General features: G+C 59.9%; 1 protein-coding gene across 3 annotated transcripts in view; it reads right to left on the bottom strand.

Moving 5' to 3' along the window:
• LOC105467433 (coiled-coil domain containing 85C) overlaps positions 1-21,881 on the bottom strand; it is a 93,253-nt gene continuing 71,372 nt past the window's right edge. The window contains exons 2-7 of one of the 3 annotated variants that reach the window (XM_071099629.1): positions 20,964-21,037; positions 12,860-12,898; positions 6,875-6,982; positions 1,990-2,085; positions 1,070-1,168; positions 1-238 (exon numbers count right to left, since the gene is read on the bottom strand). In XM_071099629.1, coding sequence (XP_070955730.1) covers positions 149-238; positions 1,070-1,168; positions 1,990-2,085; positions 6,875-6,982; positions 12,860-12,898; positions 20,964-21,037 — 506 coding nt within the window. In that variant the 3' untranslated portion in view covers positions 1-148. The remainder of the gene's footprint in view (positions 239-1,069; positions 1,169-1,989; positions 2,086-6,874; positions 6,983-12,859; positions 12,899-20,963; positions 21,038-21,881) is intronic. The other 2 variants (XM_071099630.1, XM_011717036.3) reach the window with 2 other exon arrangements.

The following is a 21,881-nucleotide window of genomic DNA, read 5'->3' as shown; positions in this document are numbered from 1 at the left end:
GCTGGGCCAGGGCGGGCAGCGTCCTATGTACAGTTCACCACAGAGAAAGAAGACAAGGGCTGGACTGGAGGTCCTGCCTGTGTCTGGGGCCTGAAACTCCCCCTGGGGACTCCCAGCAGGGCCAGTCCACGTCCACAGAAGAGCGGCCCTACAAAGGCCCCTTGAACTGGTTCCCAGACAGGTGCTGCCGTATGGAGGGCTTGGAGCCGGCTGCATCTCCCAGCTTTCTCCAGACCACCTGTGGAGAGGACAGAGCTGTGAGTGGTGGCCTCACCCGCGTCCACCTGCCGGCTGTGTGCGTCCGCCGCCTCATCACGGCAGAATCACCCACGACCTCAGAGCCATGGGGCCAGGAGGGACGCCGAGGCCACTGCAGGCCCAGAGACACCCACATCAGGTCTTTGCATGCCCGCTATCGGGCCTGAGCAGGTCATTGCTGGGGTGTGGCTCAGCCTTGCAGCTGTCCAGTGGGGTCCATGAGCCCCACTAGGTGATGTGGGGGAGGGGCTGCACAGTTCAGAGCCCCTCGCCCCCATTTAAGCCCTGGGTTCATACCCTATGAAACTCCTTCCCCGATGGCTCCTGCAAGCACCCAAGGAGACCACTGATGGTGCTCAGCTGGGTCGGGCACGGGGCTCTCCTGGGCGGCCCCAGCCTGGCAGATTGAGGGCTTCCACCTGGACCTCCTGCCCTGAGCACCACCTGCCCAGCCAGCAGCCACGGGGGGCACCAGCAAGCTGGGAGGCCCAGGGGCCAGCACCCAGGGAACACCTGGGGTGAACAAACCAACCCCAGGGGGTGGGGGGCTCAGGCTCTGTCCAGAGCCCCTCATGGGGAGGGCAGATCTGCAGACACCACGGGCCCTCTGGGAAGGGCAGGGGGCAGTGAGGTGACGACCAGCCGGGGCTCTCAGTGCCTCCGAGGCCTCCCCTCAGCCATCCAAGGCCACTCAGCCCTCGCTGAGCATTCGAGAAATGGAGTCCCACATGGGGAAGGGTATGGCCATGCTGGGTGGCCCTGGTCACACTCCCAGTGCCAAGCCTCTGCCCCCCACCCCTGGAAGCCTCACGTTGCACATCTCGCGAACGATGGCCTTCTCCTTCTCACTCAGGTCCTCCTCGCAGCTGTCCTGGAGCTGCCGGTCCAGATTCTCATGTACCTCCAGGACCTGAAGGGAACAGGTCTTGGAGTCAGGGGCAGAGGCCACTGGCAGACCTTGGGCAAGTCACTTGGCCCCTGGGCCTCAGCCTCCCCTGCTGCACACCAAAGCTGAGGACCCTGAGCTGCTGGGCCCCTGGTGACAAGTGTGGAAAAAACTGAGGGGTAGGTCATCTTCTCACCCTGCTGACACTGTGGATGCCCTACAAAGGAAGCCCCTACAAGGGAAGCAGCTGATGGCTGGGCCATCTGAGAGGAAGGAGACAGGCTGGGCAGGGAAGACCCTCAGGTGGACTCACTACAACCCAGGGCCCGCTGGAGATGAGTGGGCACTCGCCACGTGGAGGGGGTGTGAGTAGGCATGGGCGTGTCCATGCACACATGTGGGATGTCATGGGGCATGTACGTAGGAGGAAGCGGGGCATGGGAGTGAGGACTGGGCTCAGGTGTGCACAGCCTAGAGAAACCAGAGCCCATCGGACTCACCTGTCGGCACCTGCAGAGGCTGGGCCTGGCAGACCTGAGGTTATTTCTAGCCCCACTCCTGCCCCTATCATTCTGGCCTTAGTAGGGTGCCTGCCCTCCCTGACCCCAGGCCTCAGTCTTGCTAGCTGCAGTGGCTCAAGGATGGCAGACAGGCGACACACTTATGACTGCCACCTCTGAGTTCTGCCTTCATGGTGCTCCAGGCAGCCATGGTCACCCAGCCACCCACACACAGGTGAAACCCCCCACCCCTGCCACTTGGATGCCCCCGGGTGCAAAGGTCCCACAGTCTCGCGGCGCACCCAGCATCCAGGGGCTCCTGAGGGAGCGGGTAGTGGCCCTTACCTTCATGGCGTGCACGACAGCCTCAGGCTTCTGTCCTGCAGGGCTATAGCCAGCAGAGGGGGGCGAGGGCAGCTCAGGTGCGGGGCAGGCCAGGCCCTAGGGGAGGCAATCATACATCTCAGCTCACCCGGGGTGGCTCCCACGTGGTGGCCCCAGGAATGACCGGTGGCTCAGAGAAGTCCCCGATTCTGAGGGGCCAGGGCCCAGGCAGGAGGAAAAGGGGACCGGGGTGAGGCAGAGGAGGCAGGTGTGAGGACGGAGACCCAAGGAGCCCGCAGCCCCATCTGGCCGGTCCCACCCGTCAGGTCTTCTGCCGCCCCGCACAGATAAGACCTAGCATCTGTTTTGCAGGGAAAATAAGTTCAGCCCAGGCAAGGCAAGAGACCCAAATTGCAGCAAGACCAGGAAGGTCTGGACTCAACCCTGGCACCTGACGCCAAACTCCCTTCCCCTGCCCACCCTGCAGCCCGGTTGGACGACACTGGCTTCGCCCTGGGCACTCCTGGGGCCTGCCTCCTAGCTGCTACCTCCCAGTCCTGTGGGATGAATTGGCCGCCAGGTGCCCAGCTCCCCCATCAGGCCTTGGGGAGGGGACCCAGCCTCTGTCAGAAGCTGCGTGTCTACCCAGGGGCAGGTGGTCCCACCCCCAGCTTCCTGCCTCTAAGGGTCCATGTGGCTGGGAAGCCAGGCGCAGGGCTTCTTCTCAGGCTGCAGTGCAGACCACGGGGGCCCAGCAGGAACAAGGAGTTCACAAGATGCTGGGAGAGCTTGGGAGGAACTTACAAGTGCCCAAAGCCAGACAGAAAACACGCAGTGGTGCCCTGTGGGCCCTGGAAGCCCTGGGGTTTTGAGGACATCTTCGGGGCTCCCCACTCTGGCAATCCTTGGGCCAACCCTGAAAGCTGAGTCTGCTGCCCTCTCTGTAAATGGGGTTCTGATGACGCCTCCCAATGGCCTGGCAGGCTCAGGGAGCTGGGCTGGAATCCCACCCACCCAGGCCCGCATCATGGGGCCACCTAACACTGCAGGGCTGGGCTCTGCGACCCTGAGGGCCCGTAAGCCCCTGCAGGCCTGGCAGCCAAACCCTGGTGCCCTCCCCGCCCGCCCTGGCCTGTACCTGCTCCCAGGGCCTTGCAGGTTGACCGGCTCCTGCCTCCACATGGAGACCAGGCCCCACCCCTGAAGCTGCCTTGGGAGCAGCTACCTCCAGAGGCCCCCCGAGCCCTGGGGTCTAGGAAAGTGTCATTGAGGTGGGGCCCAACCCACGCTGAGCCTGTTTCCTTGTCTGGACAACAGAAAGAGTCCTCTGCCCAGGGTGTGTGCAGACCTCTAACTCCAGCCCAGGCTGTCGGATCTCTGTAGTGTAGGGAACCCAACAGGATGCCGGGCTTCCCCCTGGGGCAGCGCAAGGGGGCGCCCCGACCTGACGCAGAAGGCGGCACTCACCATGCCGGACAGCAGGGGGCGCCAGTCGCACACGCACAGCCCTGGGAAACCTGGGCACCTACACCTTCCTGCACCTTCCGCTGCAGAACAGAGTCCATGTGCCAGCTGGCCCCTGGCACCTCTGGCCTCATGTCCCCATCTGCATGAGGCCCCTGGGCTGCCTGTCCTGTTACAGCCCCCAGCTCCAGGGGACCAGGATTTCTGCAGCACAGGCAGGAGGGAAGCCAGGAGCATGGGGGTGGGCTGTGCAAGCCGCCCCTCTCCTGCCCACCTCAGTGGGCAGTGCTGGGTGCCAGTGAGGGCGTGGCCTGGGATCCTGAAAGTGACACCAGGACTAGACAAAATCCTAGTGTTGCCTCCAGGGCATTCCCAGGGTGCAGGGGCCCCCAACTGCACTAGAACTCAACCCCCTCTGGCCACACACACCTCCCACTGATTAGGTACCCACTTAGGGCGGATGGGCCCACTGAGTCCTTGCCACACTGCTTCTGGCAGGCACTATCTTTTTACATGTCCATATACGCCCACTTTTTTTTTTTTTTTTTTTTCTGAGGCAGGATCTCACTCTTTTGCCCAGGCTGAAGTACACTGGCACCATCTCAGCTCACTGCAGCCTCGACCTCCCAGGCTCAAGCAATCCTCCCATCCCAGCTTCCAGAGTAGTTGGGACTACAGGTGCACACCACCATGCCCAGCTTTTTTTTTTTTTTTTTTTTTTTTTGATACAGACAGGGTTTCATCATGTTGCCCAGGCTGGTCTTGAACTCCTGGACTCAATCAATCCTCCTGTCTTGGTCTCCCAAAGTGATGGGATTATAGGCGTGAGCCACTGAGCCTGGCCTACATGCCCACTTTACAGACAAGGAGAGTGAGGCTAACAGAATGGCTTGCCCAAGACCAAACAGCTTGTAAACAATGGGACTGGGCCTTGATCTCAAGTCTGTGGGACTCCTGAGCTGGTGCCCGAAGTGAGGATACCAGTGTGCACCAGAGAGAACTGAAAATAGACATCCACAAAATACCTGTCCCCAAACGCTCAGAGCAACACCATTCATGTGAGCCCAAACGTGGAAACGATCCAAATGTGCAGCAACAAATGAAGGAACTATGTATTCTACCCACACCACAGAATCGTATTCAGCCATGAAAAGCAATGGAGACCAACACAGGGTACCTGTGGTTGGACCCTGAGAACAAGATTCGGAGTGAAAGAAGCCAGACACAAAAGGCCACACGTCATGTGATTCCATTTATACGAAATATCCAGAATAGGCAAATCCATGGAGACAGAAAACGCCAACCAATCGGTGGTTGCCGGTGGCTGGGAGGAGGGGGATGGGAGTGATGGCTGATGGGTACTGGCTGCCTTTCTGGGGTGATGAAAATGTTCTATTGTGATGACGGCGTAACTCTGTGAGTGTCCTCCCTCAGGAGGCTGATGGTATAAACTGCCTCCCACCCTCCACTGGGGGCCAGCCCTGGGCACCTGCCCTCACAGCCAGCGGGTGGAGGGTACAGGCAGCAGAGGGCAGAGAGGGGGTGCCCACCCCAGAGAGTTACCTGCTTTACCCAAGGACTCTCCAGCATGCCCTTGCTGTGCCCATGACCCACAGGTAGCCTTAAAGGAGACTTGCCTGGGTCTGGAAGGGCCTGTGTCCCAGGCAGTGTCTGAGCCCAGAGACAGCCCTCCCCAGATAACCCCCTGTCTCTCCCCGGGGGTCCAAGTGCCGGACATGGGCTCTCCGGGACCCAGCGAGGGCCCACTGCCCTGTGAAAACCTCACAAGGCCTAGCCCCTGGGCCTCTGGCCCTGGCCCTGGCCCCTCCGCAGCAGCCACTTCAGCCACTTCTGCAGGCTTCATGGTGGCCCCTCCCACGAGACACCTTGACCCCTCAACACCCACTCCTGGGGGCCTGCCCACCAACCAGCCCCGATCCTGCCCCCTGCACCTCAGTTCATCACCCGGTCTCCCGGCCTCATGGAGGAATGACCCCTGCACAGCCCCCACGCTGGCCCCTGACCTCTAGGCACACACAGGCACCAGTATGCACTCACCACAGGGCCCTGGCCATCCTCCCCACCCCTATGAGCCTCACTTCCTCCTCTCCAAAGTAGGGGACACCCCCTGGTGCACAGGGCGGTCTAGAGGGAAAAAGGAGGCAAGGAGAACGAAACCCCTCCCAAGGTTGCCTCCTCCAGGAAGCCTTCCTGAACATTCCCGAACTCTGACAGCATTTTATCCACACTGTCAGGCCTTGAGGTTCAACCCATGCCCGGGGTGTGCTCTCCAGAGGCCTACAGGGAGACAGCATCTGGCGGGCCTGGTGAATGTGAGAGCTGTGCTTGCACAGCACTTCCCAACCTGCAGGCCACTCGAAGGACTTCAGGACACAGCACTGAGCCAACTGCTAGCTGCTATTACTCCCTCCCATGATCTGAATGGATGAGAGGCACGGGGCATGAAGGCTAAGGAGCCAGCCCCGAGGGGGCATCCCTTGGCTTTTCAGAACCCTCCACCAAGAAACAGTTAGAGCCTCGTTCAGCCGAGGGACTCCTGGATAAATGCTTGGAATATCGGCCATCGGCAGGCTTTGCTGCCTGCACAGGCTCTACAGCTGCATTCCTGGAGAAGGTGGAAGGGCCGCAAAAGAGAAATCGCAGAGCCAGCAGCCAGCACTGAGGCCCAGCAAGCTCTGCGGGGGGTCCTGGGGTCAGCCTTGCGGGCGAGGGGTGGAGGGGAGAGCAGGAAGGGGCACAGCTGCTATGAGGGCACCCACTGCCCAAGAAGCACCTCCATACATGGCTGTGCAGTTGCCGCGAGGAGAACAGCCAGTGCTTCCTAAGCATCAGCTACGCACCTGCCAGGGCTCCCCCAGGTGTTAAGCCCCACAACAAGGCGAGACTGCCAATGCTAGGAGGGCAAGTGGGCCTGGACTCCTGTGGCTCCCCACTGCCATCCCATCTATCTACAGGGCACATCCCTGAGCTAGGGTCCACTTCCCAGGAGCCGGCTCCAAGTCACCCACCCCGTTCCCTCCAGGCCAGGCCAGCCAGGTAGGGGCAGAGGATACCCCTGGAGGCATCCGGTTGGTCATTTCAGTGCAGAATCCACACACCTGAGCCCCACGCTCCAGGGCTGGCTGGGTACCCTCTCCCCACTGTGGCCAAGGAGCGGCGCAGGCTAATGAGCTGCTCAGAGGGACAGCGACTGGGCACGGGCAGCCCTGCACATGTGCCTCTGGACACTGCCCTGCACCTCCAGCAGCGTCACCCCACCGGGGGCTCCACCTCTAACTGCCACACTGGACGGGACACAGGGCCTAGGGCTGGGGCTGAACTCGGACACCCAGATCCTTGTGCCCACCGGGCAGGTCACTGGCCCACCTGAGCCTCAGCCCCTCCTCCAGAACACGTGGGCTTCTTTGGGGCACACACTCACGTTCTGCAGGGAGTCCTGGTAGGCGGGCGGCAGGGACGCAAGCTGCGACTCTGAATGGTAGGGCGAGAAGCCTTTCCGCAGCGTGCGGCACTCTCCAGAGCCTGCCTGCTGCAGGGGAGAGAGAGAGGGGGGTTAGACGGAGGGCCAGGCTGAGGAGGCCAAGGGCCCTGGGCGTGGCTCCTCACAGCAGCAGGGTCTGCTCAAAGGCACGGCCTCAGAGGACCCCTCCACCCTCCCCTCCACACCCCTTATCCATCCCCCAAGCCGGGATCAATCGATCTTCACTCTCCCCAACTCAGATGTCAGCGATCCACTCTCCAATGTGGGCTTCGTAAACATTTGCTGGATGGCTGAATAAACAGAATGAATGAATGAAGGAGAGCCAGCGAGAGTCAGTGAGGAGGGAGCATCTCTCCCACCCCGAGACCCACCCTGGCTCCTCCGCTCCAACATCCTGCCCTTGGGTCCCTGCACAGACAGCACCCAGAGGGCCTGGGACAGCCATTGGCAGCACACGGGGCCACATCCACAGGCAAGGCCTCCCACCTCCCACGGGTTCAGGATTCTAGGGAGGCTCTGCCCGGGCTGCCTCCGCCATCGGACGGACAGGGAGCTCCTAAAGCAGGTCCTGGATGCTGCCTCTGAATCCCTGAGAACTCGCGTAAGGAGTTGTAACTAATGCCCTGTGCACAGGAGGGAGGGAGGAAGGCAGCCTTGGCCTTAGGCCCTTTGCTTAAGAGCAAAGCAAACACCCCCAACCCCCAGAAGTTGGGGCTGGGGGCTGGGACCAGGAGCCAGAATGAATCCACGGGTCCCATAAATGTCTCCGTGTGTGAAGGTCAGTCCCACAGTGACCCTCCCATGGCCCAGCCCAGCAGAAGGCACGGCCTTTCTTTCTGCATCACTAAGGGGTTTTGGGTGTTTCTGGCCCAAACACCCTTTTCTACTTCAAAGGAACTGAGAGAAAGCGGCTGGGCAGATAAGACAGGCGGAATGTGCCATAAATCAGCAGGCTGTTGAGTCAACCCAGACAAACTGCAGAGAAGAGACAGAGGAGGCCCGGGCTGGGGCTGGGCTGGGGCTGGGCTGGGGCAGAGGCAAAGAGGGCAGGACAGGCCACAGCCATGTCTGGGGTCCCAGTTCCATGCACCGGCCCCTCGGCCTGGCTGTGAAAGATCCCCCACACACCCTGCTTGCCTCCCTCAAAAGCTGGACCTGGCTCCGCACTTCTCACAAGCCCCAGCCTCACTGAGGCCCAGCTCTGTGTTCTCCCAACCCCTTCAGAGCCCTGACCAGGCCCCCCACCGGGGCTGGGCGGTCTCAAGAGCATGGCTCAAGGGCCAGCAAACAGCCGTGTCCTTCGAGGCGGGTGAGGAGGGGAGTGGAGGCTTTACTACCAGCTCCCACGGAGGTCCGCGGAACCATGACCGGAAAGCAGGGATCCGGGCAGTGGCTCCCCTCATTAAGTAGCCCACACCCACCAGACGCTGGTCAGCCAGGGCAGCCGGGCACTGGAGGCTGGGGGCTGCTTCCTGGGCCTCGGGAGGACCTGGGTGTGGCCGAAGGTCGGGGAGGGGCATAAAGGAGAGAAGTGGGAACCAACCTTCCTGCAGGGCCCCCACAGTGTGGTGGGTTTGAGATAACCCTGGTGAGCATCGCAAATGGGTCTCAGCACGGGGACCTTGGGTACAGCCCTGAACCATCAAATGGGACTGCCGTGTCCCGACCACGGCATTAACCCTGGCTGACCCTGCCCGGGTTAACCAGAGGCACTCACAGCCCCCAGCTGGAGGTCAGATCAAGGAAAGCCCCCACACACCCACCCACCAGGTACCAAAAAGAGGAAGAGGCTACAGCCCCGACCCCTAGGCCCAGCACTCACTCACCCTCCCCCACCCATGAGTGACACCCCTCCCCCACCCTATCAGAGCCACCCATGCCTCCCTAGGTCACCTCTCCTGAGAGATGTACCCCTAGCTCCACTTAAGGGGACAATTCCAAACCACCTGATTTTCTTGGCCAGGACTCTACAACAGTAAGAGAGTTACAAAATCTTCTCCAATGGAGAATGCATTCTAAGCCAGCACACACTCTGAATGCGTGCATGCACACACACACAGTCTGACTACTGGGCCACACAGCCAGGAAGGGTACACCTGGGATTGGAACCGCTACCCTCCCCTCCAGCTGGTCCTGCCCTGCCCAGCTTGTTTTGACTCGGGCGTCCCTTCCTCCCCATCCTCTCTGGCCCTCGACCAAATGGGCTCCCACGTGCTGTTACTGAAAACTCAGTTTGCGCTGCCGTCCTCTCCCCTCCCCCAGATAATTTCCCTAGGAGGAGGTGTGTGCATGAGCTTGAGGGAGGTTTTTAATTAGCTGCATGCAATTCCCACCCTTGCCTTCGGTGAGCCTCTATAAACATTTGCATGTCCATAGAACTTTATTAGCAAGCCACAAAGCCAGGCAGGAAAAACGCACAATCTCTCATTAAGGGGCAATGTGACTAATGACGCATCAAATGAGTAACCATTATTGCACTTAAATCCAAATTAAAAATCCTGCTATGAGACAGGTCGCTCCCTTTGCAGAATGAGATTCCCTAGGATTTCACCGAGGAGGGGAAACAGGAGCTGAAAGCACCTGCTGGGCTTGGTCTGCGAGAGAAGAGCTCGCAGCTAAGGAAGGTGCTGGCCCTTTCTGGGGGGTGCGGGGGTCCACTGCGCTCCCCAGAAACACCCGCCTGCCCAGTCTCCCTCGGGTGGCTCCCTCAGGACCCAGGGAGAAGGGATCTTACACACGGAGCTGCCAGCTCAGAGCTGAATCAAGATTTCCCGAATCCTTAACATGGTGGCCCCTTCCACTCTGGCCAGGCCCAATGCACATCACCCACTTCTAGGGCTTCCAGAGGGCAGCACGAGGGTCCTGGACTAGGGAGGAAGAGACCCAGGAGATTGCAGGGCCCCTTTCCCACTGAGGACTGCAGCTCAGGACACCCCCAGCCTATATCCAGGGCCTTGACTGCAACCCTGCCCGACTTGGGGCCCAGTGGGGACTCGCTGGGTGAACTCCAGTTGTTCCCTGGCTCTCTCTGGGCCTCTGCAATGCAGCCCCGCCTCCTCCCCGGCAGCGGGCTCGGGGGGACTCCATCCTTCACCTTCCTGACTTCCCGGGAATTCCTGCCTGCAAAGCTGCAGGGGGCCTATGTGGGGCTACCCTAGGGTCACCCCTAGGGAGCATTGTCAGAGGGGGTGCTGAACAGAAGGAGGATGAGACCTGGAGCCTACCCACTCCAGCCTGCCCACCTGAGGCTGCCTGTTTGGGAAGGACGGGTGGGGTGGCTGCGGGTACGAAGCCCCTTTCTGGGCTGTGCTCAGGGGAGCTGCTCTCACCCTGCTTCCTGCTCCCAAAGAGCTTTTGGGCCCTCAAATGTGCCTTCTGCTGCATCGCTTATGTGTCTAAGAGGCACAAACAGAGCACCTCCTGTGTGCCAGGCACAGTTCTGTGCCCCATCAGGGAGGCAACAGCTGAAGGGGAGTGAGGGCTGGGGGTGGGGGTAGAGGCAGGCGCTGAAGAGGGGGTGCCCTCTGTCCCGACCTGGCCAGCCTGCCCTAGTGACCACTTGGACCACCAGCCCCAGGGCCCCAGGCTGATTCATACGGAATGCCCTGGGAAGGAGTCCCCTTAGAGGGCCAGCTGGTGCGACTCTGGACCAGTGTCTTAGTGCTCGGTGCAGGGACGGGTGGGCACCTGCGAGGCTCCTCCTTCCTCAGCACCCTCCAGGATGCCCGACAGGTGAGCATGGGCCCTTGGCACCGTGTGGCACAGCACAGCTCGGCTCAGCTGGACAGCCAGGTGCGGCCAGGGTCCAGGACCACGGTGGACAGCAACGCAGCCACGCCCCCTTCCCCCTCCCAAATTTAGGTCATGCCAATGATTGCGTCTGACGTAGGAGACACTGTGGGGCTCAGGGAGAGGACCCCAACACAGGCCTCCCCAGCCCAGCCTCTCCTGGGTCAGGTGCCCTCCTGCTTCTGGCCTGCGGGGGCTCCAGGCGATCTGTCACAAGAGGCCAGTTTTACCCAGCTGAAGAGCTTGAAGGTGCCGTCTGCAGGGAGGGGCCTATGTCCACCCTCAGAGTAATGGGAACCTGGGCAGGAAAACGCCACAGGAGCCCAGGCCCCGTGCAGCTCCTGCCCACGCTAACAACGCCTCTGCCCTGAGCTTGTGCTGAGATGGTCTCCAGATCCCCGTGGTCACTGCAGTCCCCAGGCTGGGACGGAGTCCAGGTTGGAGGACAGGAAGCTGGAGAGAGCTCCTTCCAGTTCACATTTCCCGCCAGTCCCACTCCCACAGACGAGCCATCATCCCAGGGGCTACGGAGGAGAGAGGTGAGACCCGGGGGCAAGGCCAGAGCCCAGTGGCCACCCCATCCCCAAGACCTGGTGACCTCCCTCCAGGAAGAGGAAGCACTGTGGGAGCTCCCAGGGTTGGTCAGTGACGCGTCATCAATGGTCTGGGTGCTGAGTAATAAACCCAGGGCCTGAGCGGCCTGTCAGGCTGACACCTCCCCCCAGGAAGTGCTGGAAGACGGTGCACCCTCAGCTGGCTGGGCTGGGGGACCCACCTGGAAGCAGAGACTCCAATGCAAGACTTGGGGAGACCATTCCCCCAGCAGGGGCCCCAGCAGCTCCAGGGGCAGCTGGGGCCACAGACTAGCCAGGACTCCACTGTCCTGCTCCAGACTAAAGCCCACCGAGATTCAGCTGTCATCCATCTCGGGGGACCCTCAGAGGGAGAGCACAGAGAAAGCGGGGAGGATGCAGAAAAGGGCAGGGGACAGGGCTATGCAGCACAGCGCAGTAGCCTCCGCAGAAGACAGGCCTCAACCTGCCCCACGGGAACCACATCAGAGCTGTTCCCACGAGGGCAAGCGGGTTTGTGTCCACAAGTCAGTCAGTCATGCCTGTGGGCTGCTCTGGAAGGGGGTGCGAACTCGGCACTGTGTAATGACATTGTGAGTTCACCGTCTGTCTGCGTGGCTGGACAGGTGTGGTTCACCTCCCAGGCCAAGCCCAGGGCTGGCACACAGTTGGTCACTGGTTCTCAAATGGGGGTGGCTCTGCCCCTAGAGGACAACTCGCAGTGTCTACAGACACTTTTTAGTGTCGGCTTGGGCATGGGGTGGAAGACCCCCGGAGGGTAATGCAGGGCAGGTATTCTGGGGCGAGCAGTCTCAGGACGGGGAGAAGGGGACAGAGATGAGACCATGTGGAGGCCTGAGAGCCGGCAGGAGAGTGGCCGGTGCCTAAAGGGCCTGGCTCCACGGGTCTTTGGGCACAGGTGGGAACTCAGTTCACCCAGCAGTTCCCCAGTCCCATGCCCTGTCCAGCAGGGATCTGGCTGCAGCCCAGGGCGCCTGGCATGGTGACTCATGCTGGCCCTCAGAACTGTGCAACCCACGCAGAGCCCTCAGCCCAGTACCCACCCAGCTCAGCAGCGCTGGAGACTTCCCTCAAGGATCTAGGCAGCTTCCCACCAGGAGCCACAGCTGGGTGGGCATGTGGGCCCTGGCCTCGTCTCCACTAACTCACATAGACTTGCAAGCCTCTCCTCCCTCCATGCACTGCAGGTGTCTTGCTTCCAAGCGGGGATTAGCACCAGGATCCCAGGCACCTGGGCAAGGTGCATGACAAGGGGCTCGCACCATGGGGAGCCCTCAGGAGGCAGTCGCTGCATGACTCTTGCTATTATTTTGCAAAGCTGGAAGTTTTGCCAGTAACGCCAGCTCCAGCTCGAAGAGAGGGCAGATCCCAAGAAGACTCCAAAGGTAGGGCCAGCGCAGCCTGGGAAGGAAGTGCTCCCAGGAAAGAACGGGAGGGTGCTGGGGACGGGGGGACAGAGCACACAGCAGCGCACAGCACTCAAAGCAGCCTCCCGACCCCCACAAACAGCACTGCAAACACGCCCCCCACCGGGCAGCTCTACCTGAAGCCAGCTTCTCGGGCGGCCATAGGGGCGGGGCAGCTAGAAGGAAGGAGAACAGTGTCACCCAGTAAATGCCAACCATGCCCATCACTCTGCCCAGTGCCTTCCCTGGACACCTATCAGCCCAAAGCCATCAGGACCTCAGCTGAGCCGGAGTGGTTTTCCCACACCGAAGGCCAGGGCTGGGGCTCGCCAAGGCAACTCCAGGAGATCCATGTCTTCAGAAACTCCAGATTCACAAGGACTCACTGAGTACCTGCCATGTGCCCGGCACTGGGTCCCTAGGAGCGCCCACCACCCCCCCAGAGCCCACCCCAAAACTCACACCAGGGTGAAGCCACCCCAAAGTGCCCTGCTACCTCCCAGGGAAAAGCAACCGTTTGAGAGGCTCTGGGATGGGGTGCCCCAGCCTAGAGGCACCCCAAGATCCCAGCAGCTCAGAGGGCCAGGTGGGGGAGGCACACCCTATCTGGCCCCTGTTCTAGCCTCAAGGCGAAGATGACCTGCAAGGTCGCGCACAAGAGCTACACAGTCATACCAACTGGATTTATTTTCTTTTTCTTCCTTCATTTTGAGAGAACTCATTTGTAGGGGAAACAACAAACACTGGGGCATGTTAGGGGGGTGGGGGGTGGGAAAGCACAGGAAGAACAGCTAATGCATGCTGGGCTTAATACCTAGGCCATGGGTTGATCTGTGCAGCAAACCACCATGGCACACGTTTACTTATGTAAGAAACCTGCACGTCCCGCACATGTACCCCAGAACTTAAATAAAAGTTGATAGGAAAAAAAGGAAAAAAGAACAAAGGGGCTGCCGCTTCAGCTGGGGGTCCAGTGACATCTTCCCAATCTGCACTCAGATCAGGCGGTAGAGATGAAGGGTGCGGCCATGTGTGGCTGATGTCACTTACCTGTGGCTGGCACTGCTCTTCCCCTGGTCCCATGTCATTTCACACCCGAAATCCCATTTTTCAAACTCAGGTGTATGCACCATTCAGGGCCATTCGGCCTGGGACTGATGAGGTAACACGCAGACCAGGTCTTGTCCACCACGAGGACCATCCCTCCCTTCCCAGGTCCCTCTGCAGGCCCATTACTTGTTCCAGTGAGGTAAGTGAGGGACAGGCCTGTGGGAGGCTTTGAGGTGTGTAGTTTTTTTGTTTGTTTGTTCGAGATGGAGTCTCACTCAGTCACCCAGGCCGGACTGCAGTGCTGCAATCTCGGCTCACTGCAACCTCTAGCTCCAGGTTTCAAGTAATTCTCCTGCCTCAGCCTCCCAAATAGCTGGATTACAGGCGCCGGCCACTACGCCAGCTAATTTTTGTATTTTTTTAGTAGAGACGAGGTTTCACCATGTTTGCCAGGCTGGTCGCAAACTCCTGATCTCAGGTGATCTGCCTGCCTTGGCCTCCCAAAGCGCTGGGATTACAGGCGTGAGCCACTGCGTCCAGCTGAGGGGTGCAGATTTGCAAAACCTAAATCCTACCTTGGCTGAGTAAGCCAGAGCAGCTCCTCAACTTTCCGGGCCTCTGTTTGTCTGCACATAAACTGGCGTCAGGCGGAGGCTGGCAGAGGCTACGGCTGGCCCACAACGGACAGGAAAGATCACGGTGGTTAACCCGCCACCCTTACCACTGACCACTCGACTCCCAGTCCTTTCCACAATTTGCCTTTTCATTCTCTGAACAATGTATGTGTCAGACACCATTAGTGTCCCCATTTTGCAGAGGAGGAAACTGAGGTGCAGAGAGGTTACGTGACCTGTCCAGTGCCACTCTGCTGGCAGGTGGCACCAGTGAGACTTGAACCAGGCCCTCTGGCACTGGCATCCTGCACTTGGCCTGTCAGCCCTGGTGACTCTCCCCCAGCATCTGGCTCACGGTGGACACTCCTTACACTGCTGGTTCTAGGGCATGGAGGTGGAATTTCCCGTCTCCATTCTGCCCACGTTGCGAGACTGACCATCTGTTCATTGGCTGGAAGGCTGGAAACAGGGGGTTTCCTCTCTGGGCAATGTACAGGCTGGACTGACTCTGAGGTTCGACTAAGGAAGCGTTTAATGTCCTCCAGAGACCCAGAGACTATACTGCCTATAACAGAGGTGACAGGGGCAAGGCGGCCAACCCAAGACACCAAACACACAGAGCAGGGAAGGGCTCAGAGCCTGCTACCAAGGCATGGACACGCCGACCAACAGATAAGCCCACGTGGACCACCGTGAGGCCAGCATCTCCGGAGGAACCCGGGCTCTGGACAGCCCATCCTCCTTGGGACACAGAACTGAAGCACTGGCCATGGGTTGAGACAGTAGCAGATTGATCCCCTCGCCCCCCGCCTGGATGGGCTCAGAACTCAAAGGACAAAGAGCAACGGTTCCCTCGGGGACGGGCCAGGCCCAAGGGGCAGCAGAGGGCACATGGTCAGCCGGACCACGAAAGATCCCAGGCCCTTGGGACCACCCGGGGTGCTTCCCAGGGGCCACGTCACGCTGTGCTGGGCATTCCCATCACCCCTGTCTCCCAGGTGAGGACCCGGAGGCTCTGGGAGAGAGAGGATTTCACCTGAAGCCACACAGCAGGTGAGCGCTGGGGCGGGGGCTATTGGAGTTTACAGGGAGAAGAGGCTGTCTACAAGCCGGAGAGAGGCCTCGGAAGGAGCCAGCCCTGCTGATACCTCGATCTCAGACTCCCACCTCCAGGACTGTGAGGAAATACATTTCTGTGGTTTAAGTCCCCCAGTCTGTGCAACTCTGTTATGGCAGGCCTACCAGACGAATACAACATCCATGTCAGGAAATTCACCTTCACCCAGACCTCAGTTTCCCCATCTGTGCCTGGTGTGAATTCTGGGTCTCTTTCAGCGGCCTTTTGGTACGTGGCAGGCCAGGGGAGAGGTGGGCACGGGTGGGGAGGGGGCGGGAGGAGGGGGCGCCGGGGGCCCTTCAGTCACCAGCCCAGACCCCAGCCTCACTCCCCAAGCCAGCCCTCTGGTCTAGGGAGAGAGAATATTAGGAGAGCTCCTTGCTCTTTTGTAAAGCTGGCTTTTTTTGGCGCACAACGGAGGCTTCATTTATCAGCCCAGCAGGGGAGTTAACGAGAGGCCCCAGCGTCAATTACAGCCGCCCCCAGCCCAGCCCGGCTGGGCACAGAGAATCCACAGGAAAAATAATAACGCGCACGGAGTCTTGAGATGAATCATCGCGGAGGAAGCAGCTGTGTTGATGAAATTTTAAAGCCAACATGAGAAAGAAAATACGAACAGCAATACAGTAATTGAGTCTGTGAACATGCTGGCACATTTTTAATTAAAGCTATTTTGGAGTTAAATAGAGGCCATGGGTGGGGGGAGGTGGGACCATGGGGAGTGGGAATCCGGGGAGGCTCCCTACCCTCCCACCGAAACCCCAAAGCCACGTCACCTTATGATATTCCAGAGAAGAGCACGCCTCTGCCCTGCTTTTCACCAACAGGAAGAGTCCCTGCTTTGCGCAGATGTGGGGGTTTCTGTACAACTTGATTTCCCTGACAAGATTTAAATGCCAGAATCACAGAATCTCACGAGCCAGAGTCCGTGAGGCTTAGGACAGCATCTCATTCAAGGCTGCGATCTCTTTCTTCAAGATTCCCGGCTAGGCGCGGTGGCTCACGCCTGTAATCCCAGCACTTTAGGAGGTCGAGGCGGGCGAATCACGAGGTCAGGAAATCGAGACCATCCTGGCCAACATGGTGAAACCCCGTCTCTACTAAAAATACAAAAAATTAGCTGGGCATGATGGTGGGCACCTGTTGTCCCAGCTACAGGGAGGCTGAGCCAGGAGAATGGCGTGAACCCGGCAGGTGGAGCTTGCGGTGAGCCGAGATTGCACCACTGCACTCCAGCCTGGGCGACAGAGCAAGACTCCGTCTCAAAAAAAAAAAAAAAAAAAATAGATTTCCAACCATGGTCACCCAGCCATCTCTTGGTGACCTCCAAAGATGGTAACCTCACTACCTGCTGAAGCCCTCTCTTGGTTAAGTGGGCCTTCCTTATTGTGAGCAACAAGAGCCTCCCCTCTTGGCCATGGAGACTGGACAGGGATCAGCCACAGGATCCCCAAGGAACATCCACCCAGTTCAACCATGCTGAGCACTGGAGACACAGATGTGGCCACTCAGGCCCTGCAGCCCTGTCCTGGAAAAGATGACAGTCCCACAGGGGTGGGGACCAGGATCCACAAGGATAGGTCATGACACCCTATCAGCAAAGGTGGGCAGCCCAGGGACTGAGAGAGCTCAGGGCAAGCACCAGGCCTCCTATGGGTAGTCAGGGAGGGCTGCAGACAGGAGGCCAGGAGAACAGAGACTAAGTAAACCCTATCTTCCTGGTGCCTCCCTGAGAACGGGGCCACCACTGTCCTCGTGGGCAGGGCCCTGCCATAAGCTCTCTTCACCTCCCCTATCCTCCAGGGGCCTCTCTGTGCATGTGGGTCCTGCAGGCTGGACAAGGTGGTGGTCAAGCAGGAACAAGGGTGAGACTGGCCTGCCAGCTCCCTGAGGGCAGGCCTCTGCCTGGCCAGCCCTGCATCCCCAGGGCCACGTACATAGTAGGTGGTCAGTTACACACTGAGTGAATGAGTGCCCACTTCTCAGTCGAGCAGAGACCTGGGAGAGAAAGTGGCCTAAGGATCCCCATAAAGCTGGTGCCATTGAAGCTGCCCCAGGAATCCAAAGGCAGGCTTGGGACCCACTGCTGCCCCTCCCTCACCCTGCCTCTCTGTCTCTCTCTCCTGCATAGCTCAGCACAGCAGTGCCCTCCTCCGTGGCCAGCAGGAACCCTGCCCATGATCCCAGCTCCTCTAGTTCCTCCTTTTTTCTTTTTTGAGGTGGAGTCTCACTGTTTCCCAGGCTGGAGTGCAATGGCGCAATCTCGGCTCACTGCAACCTCCGCCTCCCCGGTTCAAGCAATTCTCCTGCCTCAGCCTCCCAAGTAACTGGGATTACAGGCATGTGACACCATACAAGGCTAATTTTTGTATTTTTAGTAGAGACGGGGTTTCACTGTGTTGCCCAGGCTGGTCTCAAATTTCTGACCTCAAGCGATCTGCCCACCTCAACCTCCCAAAGTGCTGGCTTTACAGGTGTGAGCCACCACACCCAGCCGTGGCTCCCCTGGTTCTGCTGATGCCATGGGTTCTGGGGATGCCACCAGCTCCTGAAGCCTCAGTTATGAGGTTCAGGGGCCTCCACTGCAGCATGGGGACAGGGTGAGGAAACCATGCAAGCACCAGGGGCCAAGGCCCCAGCAGCATACATCTGCCCTCTTTCAGGGTGCTGGGTATGGCCCTGACACCACTTGCTGGGAGCCCCGGGGCAAGACCTTTGCCTGCTGCAGAGTCCATGCTGAGAAAGCAGCTAGGGATGGGCCCTGGGTGCCCTCCTGCCACACCACACAGAGACACAAGCTCCTTCAGCCACCACTCCAGCAGCATGGCTTGACCGGGCATCATTTGGGGAGAAAGCAAATTTCTGCCAAGGAAACGAAACATTTTGCTCCCTTTTCGCACTGATGATCTCTGAGTTCCGCACCCTGGTTGTATGTAACAACAAGCAGGCAACAGCAGGTTTCTGCCCCTAAATTCCAGTCCAACTGCCTGCAGCCAGCAAGCCTGCGTCCAGGCAAGCGCCAGCAGCTCCCCAGTCATTAGGATCTGATGTTGGTGCCCTGCAGGCCTGGCCCACAGATGAGGATGTGAACAGAGCCCTGCTGCTACCCCCAGGGAGCAGGTGGCAGCAGGCCTGGGGAGGGAGAGAGCCCTGGGCAGAGCCAGCCACTCCATCCTTGGGGCTCAAGGCTGAAGCTGCCATCCACCTGCACCTGTGCACAAGTGGGTGCAGGGCAGGCGGACACAACTTATGGCGGAGGGCCCCCTGTGAGACCAGAAGCACCCCAGGAAGGAAGGCAGAAAGAAGGGCTGCTCCTCCACAGCCCACTTGGGTTCAGGTTTTCTGCAAGTACATGGTCAGGAACTGGGGTGTATTTTTCCAGTGGGACACCGTGGCCTGCAGGGGCCAAGGGGTCAGGCACACTCCTGTCCTTGTGGAAACAGGACCATGAGCTGCTCTCTGGTTGGACTGCGGAACACACTTCTCATAGAAATAACACTGCAGGGCCGGGCGTAGTGGTTCACGCCTGTAATCCCAGCACTTTGGGAGGCCGAGGCGGGAGGATCACCTGAGGTCAGGAGTTCGAGACCAGCCTGACCAACATGATGAAACCCCTGTCTCTACTAAAAATGCAAAATTAGCTGGGCATGGTGGCGCATGCCTGTAATCCCAGCTACTCGGGAGGCTGAGGCAGGAGAATCACTTGAACCTGGGAGACAGAGGTTGCGGTGAGCTGAGATCACACCATTGTACTCCAGCCTGAGCAACAAGAGCGAAATTCTGTCTCAAAAAAAAAAAAGAAAGAAAGAAAAAGAAAGAAAGAACACTGCAAACAGCATCCCAAATTCAGAGCTGGAGCTTCCAACCCACTTCTCCACAGGAACAATGAGACAAAGAAACTCCAGATCAGGGCAGACGCGTGAGGTCACTGACCCGGGGGCCCGAGCTTCAGCCACCAGAGCATGGTCCTGGCCCTCACTCTGCAGAGCAGTAGCCCCCTGCCACCACCCAGAGGCAGGACTCCCTCTCCTACACACTGCATGCGGACTTTCTCCAAAGCAAAGGTCCCTGAGCCACGATCTTCTCCTGGTGTCACTTCTGCCTGCAGCGCCCGCACACCCTCCTTAGCAACCACAATGGCCCCACCAGGCCTGCAATGGAAGGCTTGCGTCTAGGGAGCCCTGCTCCACAGACAGGTGTGACCCCAGCCCCTCCTGCCCTCACCAGCCCTGGGAAGCCAGCCCGGCCTGTGGCCAAAGCCCTTCGCCACAGGGCACCTGACAGCAAGGCATGAAATTACAAAAGCCAGCCTTGCCATTCAGAACTTGGCTATGCACTTGCACGTGTATGTTGGCGGGGGGGCGGGTGGGAGCGGGGTGGAGGAGAGTTCGCAAGAGGCCAAATGGGGAACATGTACCCTGCTAAGTCCCACCAGGCCCTGGGAACCTACCCCACGGCCCACGCAGTGGGGGCCTGAGGGGATGACCTCAGTGGGAGCTATGCTCCCTGCAGGGCCCGTGAGCCTCCCAGCAGCTGCCCAGTGGGCAGAGAGGGTGCCATGGAATTCCTGAGCTGGGCACTGGGCACCAAGCCTGGCTGGTCACCTAGCAACAGGGCCAGGCAGCTGAGCCATCCCTGTGGTTGGTTCCCAGAGAAACGCTTTGGGTATCCCAGGCTGACCGCTCATGGCCCAGTGGGAAGAGCAGGAAGAGGGAGACTGGGATGAAGCCAGGGATGCGCAGGAGGGCTTGGAGGCTGGGGGAGTGAGCAGCTTGAGGGGCCGCCAAGCCAGCTCGCCCCCAACACCCAATCGAGACTGCCCACAGCCTCCTCTCGGCAGCCCCCATGCCTGCCCCACCTGCAGCAGGGAAAGCCCTTGTCCTGGCAGTCACACGTCCCCTCCAAGCTCCAGCCACACTCAAGAGGCACAGACCCTCATCCAACCCCACCTACCCCCTGCAGCCGACCCCTCCCACACTGTGCCGCTGCTGCCCAGCCCTGCACAGGGTAGCAGCCTCATCTGTCTGTGGGTGAGGCCGGGCCCAGGAGGGAGGAGGGGACCCCAGCCCAGGGAGGAAGCGGCCAGTAAGTCCAGCATGGCAGAGGCGGGGAGGCTTCCATGTAAGTCTGCCCCATCTCCTGCCTGGATCTGCCCGTCTGCCAGAGGAGTGAAGCAGCCCATGTCTTCACCAACTGGGTGTTGTCCACCCTCTCAGGCCCTGGGCCAGCCCCGAGGAGCTCGCATACCGGGCAGTCAGCATGGAGGGCTGGGCGGAGGGAAGCCCAGAGGCGTGGGAGCCAGGGTTAGGTCCCTGGCCCCACTTTCCAGGAGGTGACGGGTGGCAGTGGGAGCAGGTCGGGGGAGGGCATGGGTCCCAAGGGGAAGGGTGCCCTGGGTGAGCTGGAGGGGTGGGCGCTGGGTCACGGTCCTCAAGGCAGCGCCACCCACAGCCGGCCTACCTGTGCGAGGAGCTTGTCACCCTCCAGCAGCCTCACTTTGCTCTCCAGTTGCCTGATGTAGGTGGATGAGGGATCTGGAAGGACACAAGAGGAAGGGGGACATTAGCCTCCAGCAGACTCCGTCCCCAGTGCAACCACAATGGCCCCACGAGGCCTGCAATGGAAGGCTTGCGTCTAGGGAGCCCTGCTCCACAGACAGGTGAGACCCCAGCCCCTCCTGCCCTCACCAGCCCTGGGAAGCCAGCATGGCCTGTGGCCAAAGCCCTTCGCCACAGGGCACCTGACAGCAAGGCATGAAATTACAGAAGCCAACTGGCCTCACGCCTGGCATGGAAGGTTTGGGTCTGAGGAGTCCCACCCCACAGCCAGGTGAGACCCCAGCACCCCCTGCCCTCATCCGCCCTCCGGAAACAGCATGGCCTGTGGCCAAAGCCTTCCCGCCATAGAGCACCTGACACCAAGGCATGACACACAGAGGCCAGCCTTGCAGGACCCACCCGCCACCCTCACTGTGGTCCTCTGAGCTGTTGTCAGGACCTTCAGGACCTGTGGAAAGGTGAGGGGTGGGTGGCCTCGCCAGCCTGTGCTGGAGCAAGTCCTTCAGCTTCCAAGATGCTGCAGGCTCAAACGGAGCTCTCCTAAACACAGCCAGGTCACAGCCCACCCCAGGGTCAGGGTCCGGGGAGCCCCCTCCCCTACACAGTGGGGAAACAGCCTCCTGAACTTGCCAAGTCAGCATCTGGGATCCTTCACCTGATCACCCAGGAACTTCTCACAGGAGACGCGTGCCTGCAGCATATGCTGCAGGTGAGCAGCCACCTTCCCCATACGACAGTCAGGAACCCCATGGAACCCCCCGGTCACGTGTCCCCAGTTTCTGACCTCAGGCTAAGGGAGCCCAATCTGTGCAGACCACTG

The sequence above is a fragment of the Macaca nemestrina genome, chromosome 7 (assembly GCF_043159975.1).
Source record: "Macaca nemestrina isolate mMacNem1 chromosome 7, mMacNem.hap1, whole genome shotgun sequence".
In the NCBI taxonomy this organism is placed as follows: Eukaryota; Metazoa; Chordata; class Mammalia; order Primates; family Cercopithecidae; genus Macaca; species Macaca nemestrina.
This window is presented reverse-complemented; position numbering and strand designations above follow the sequence as displayed.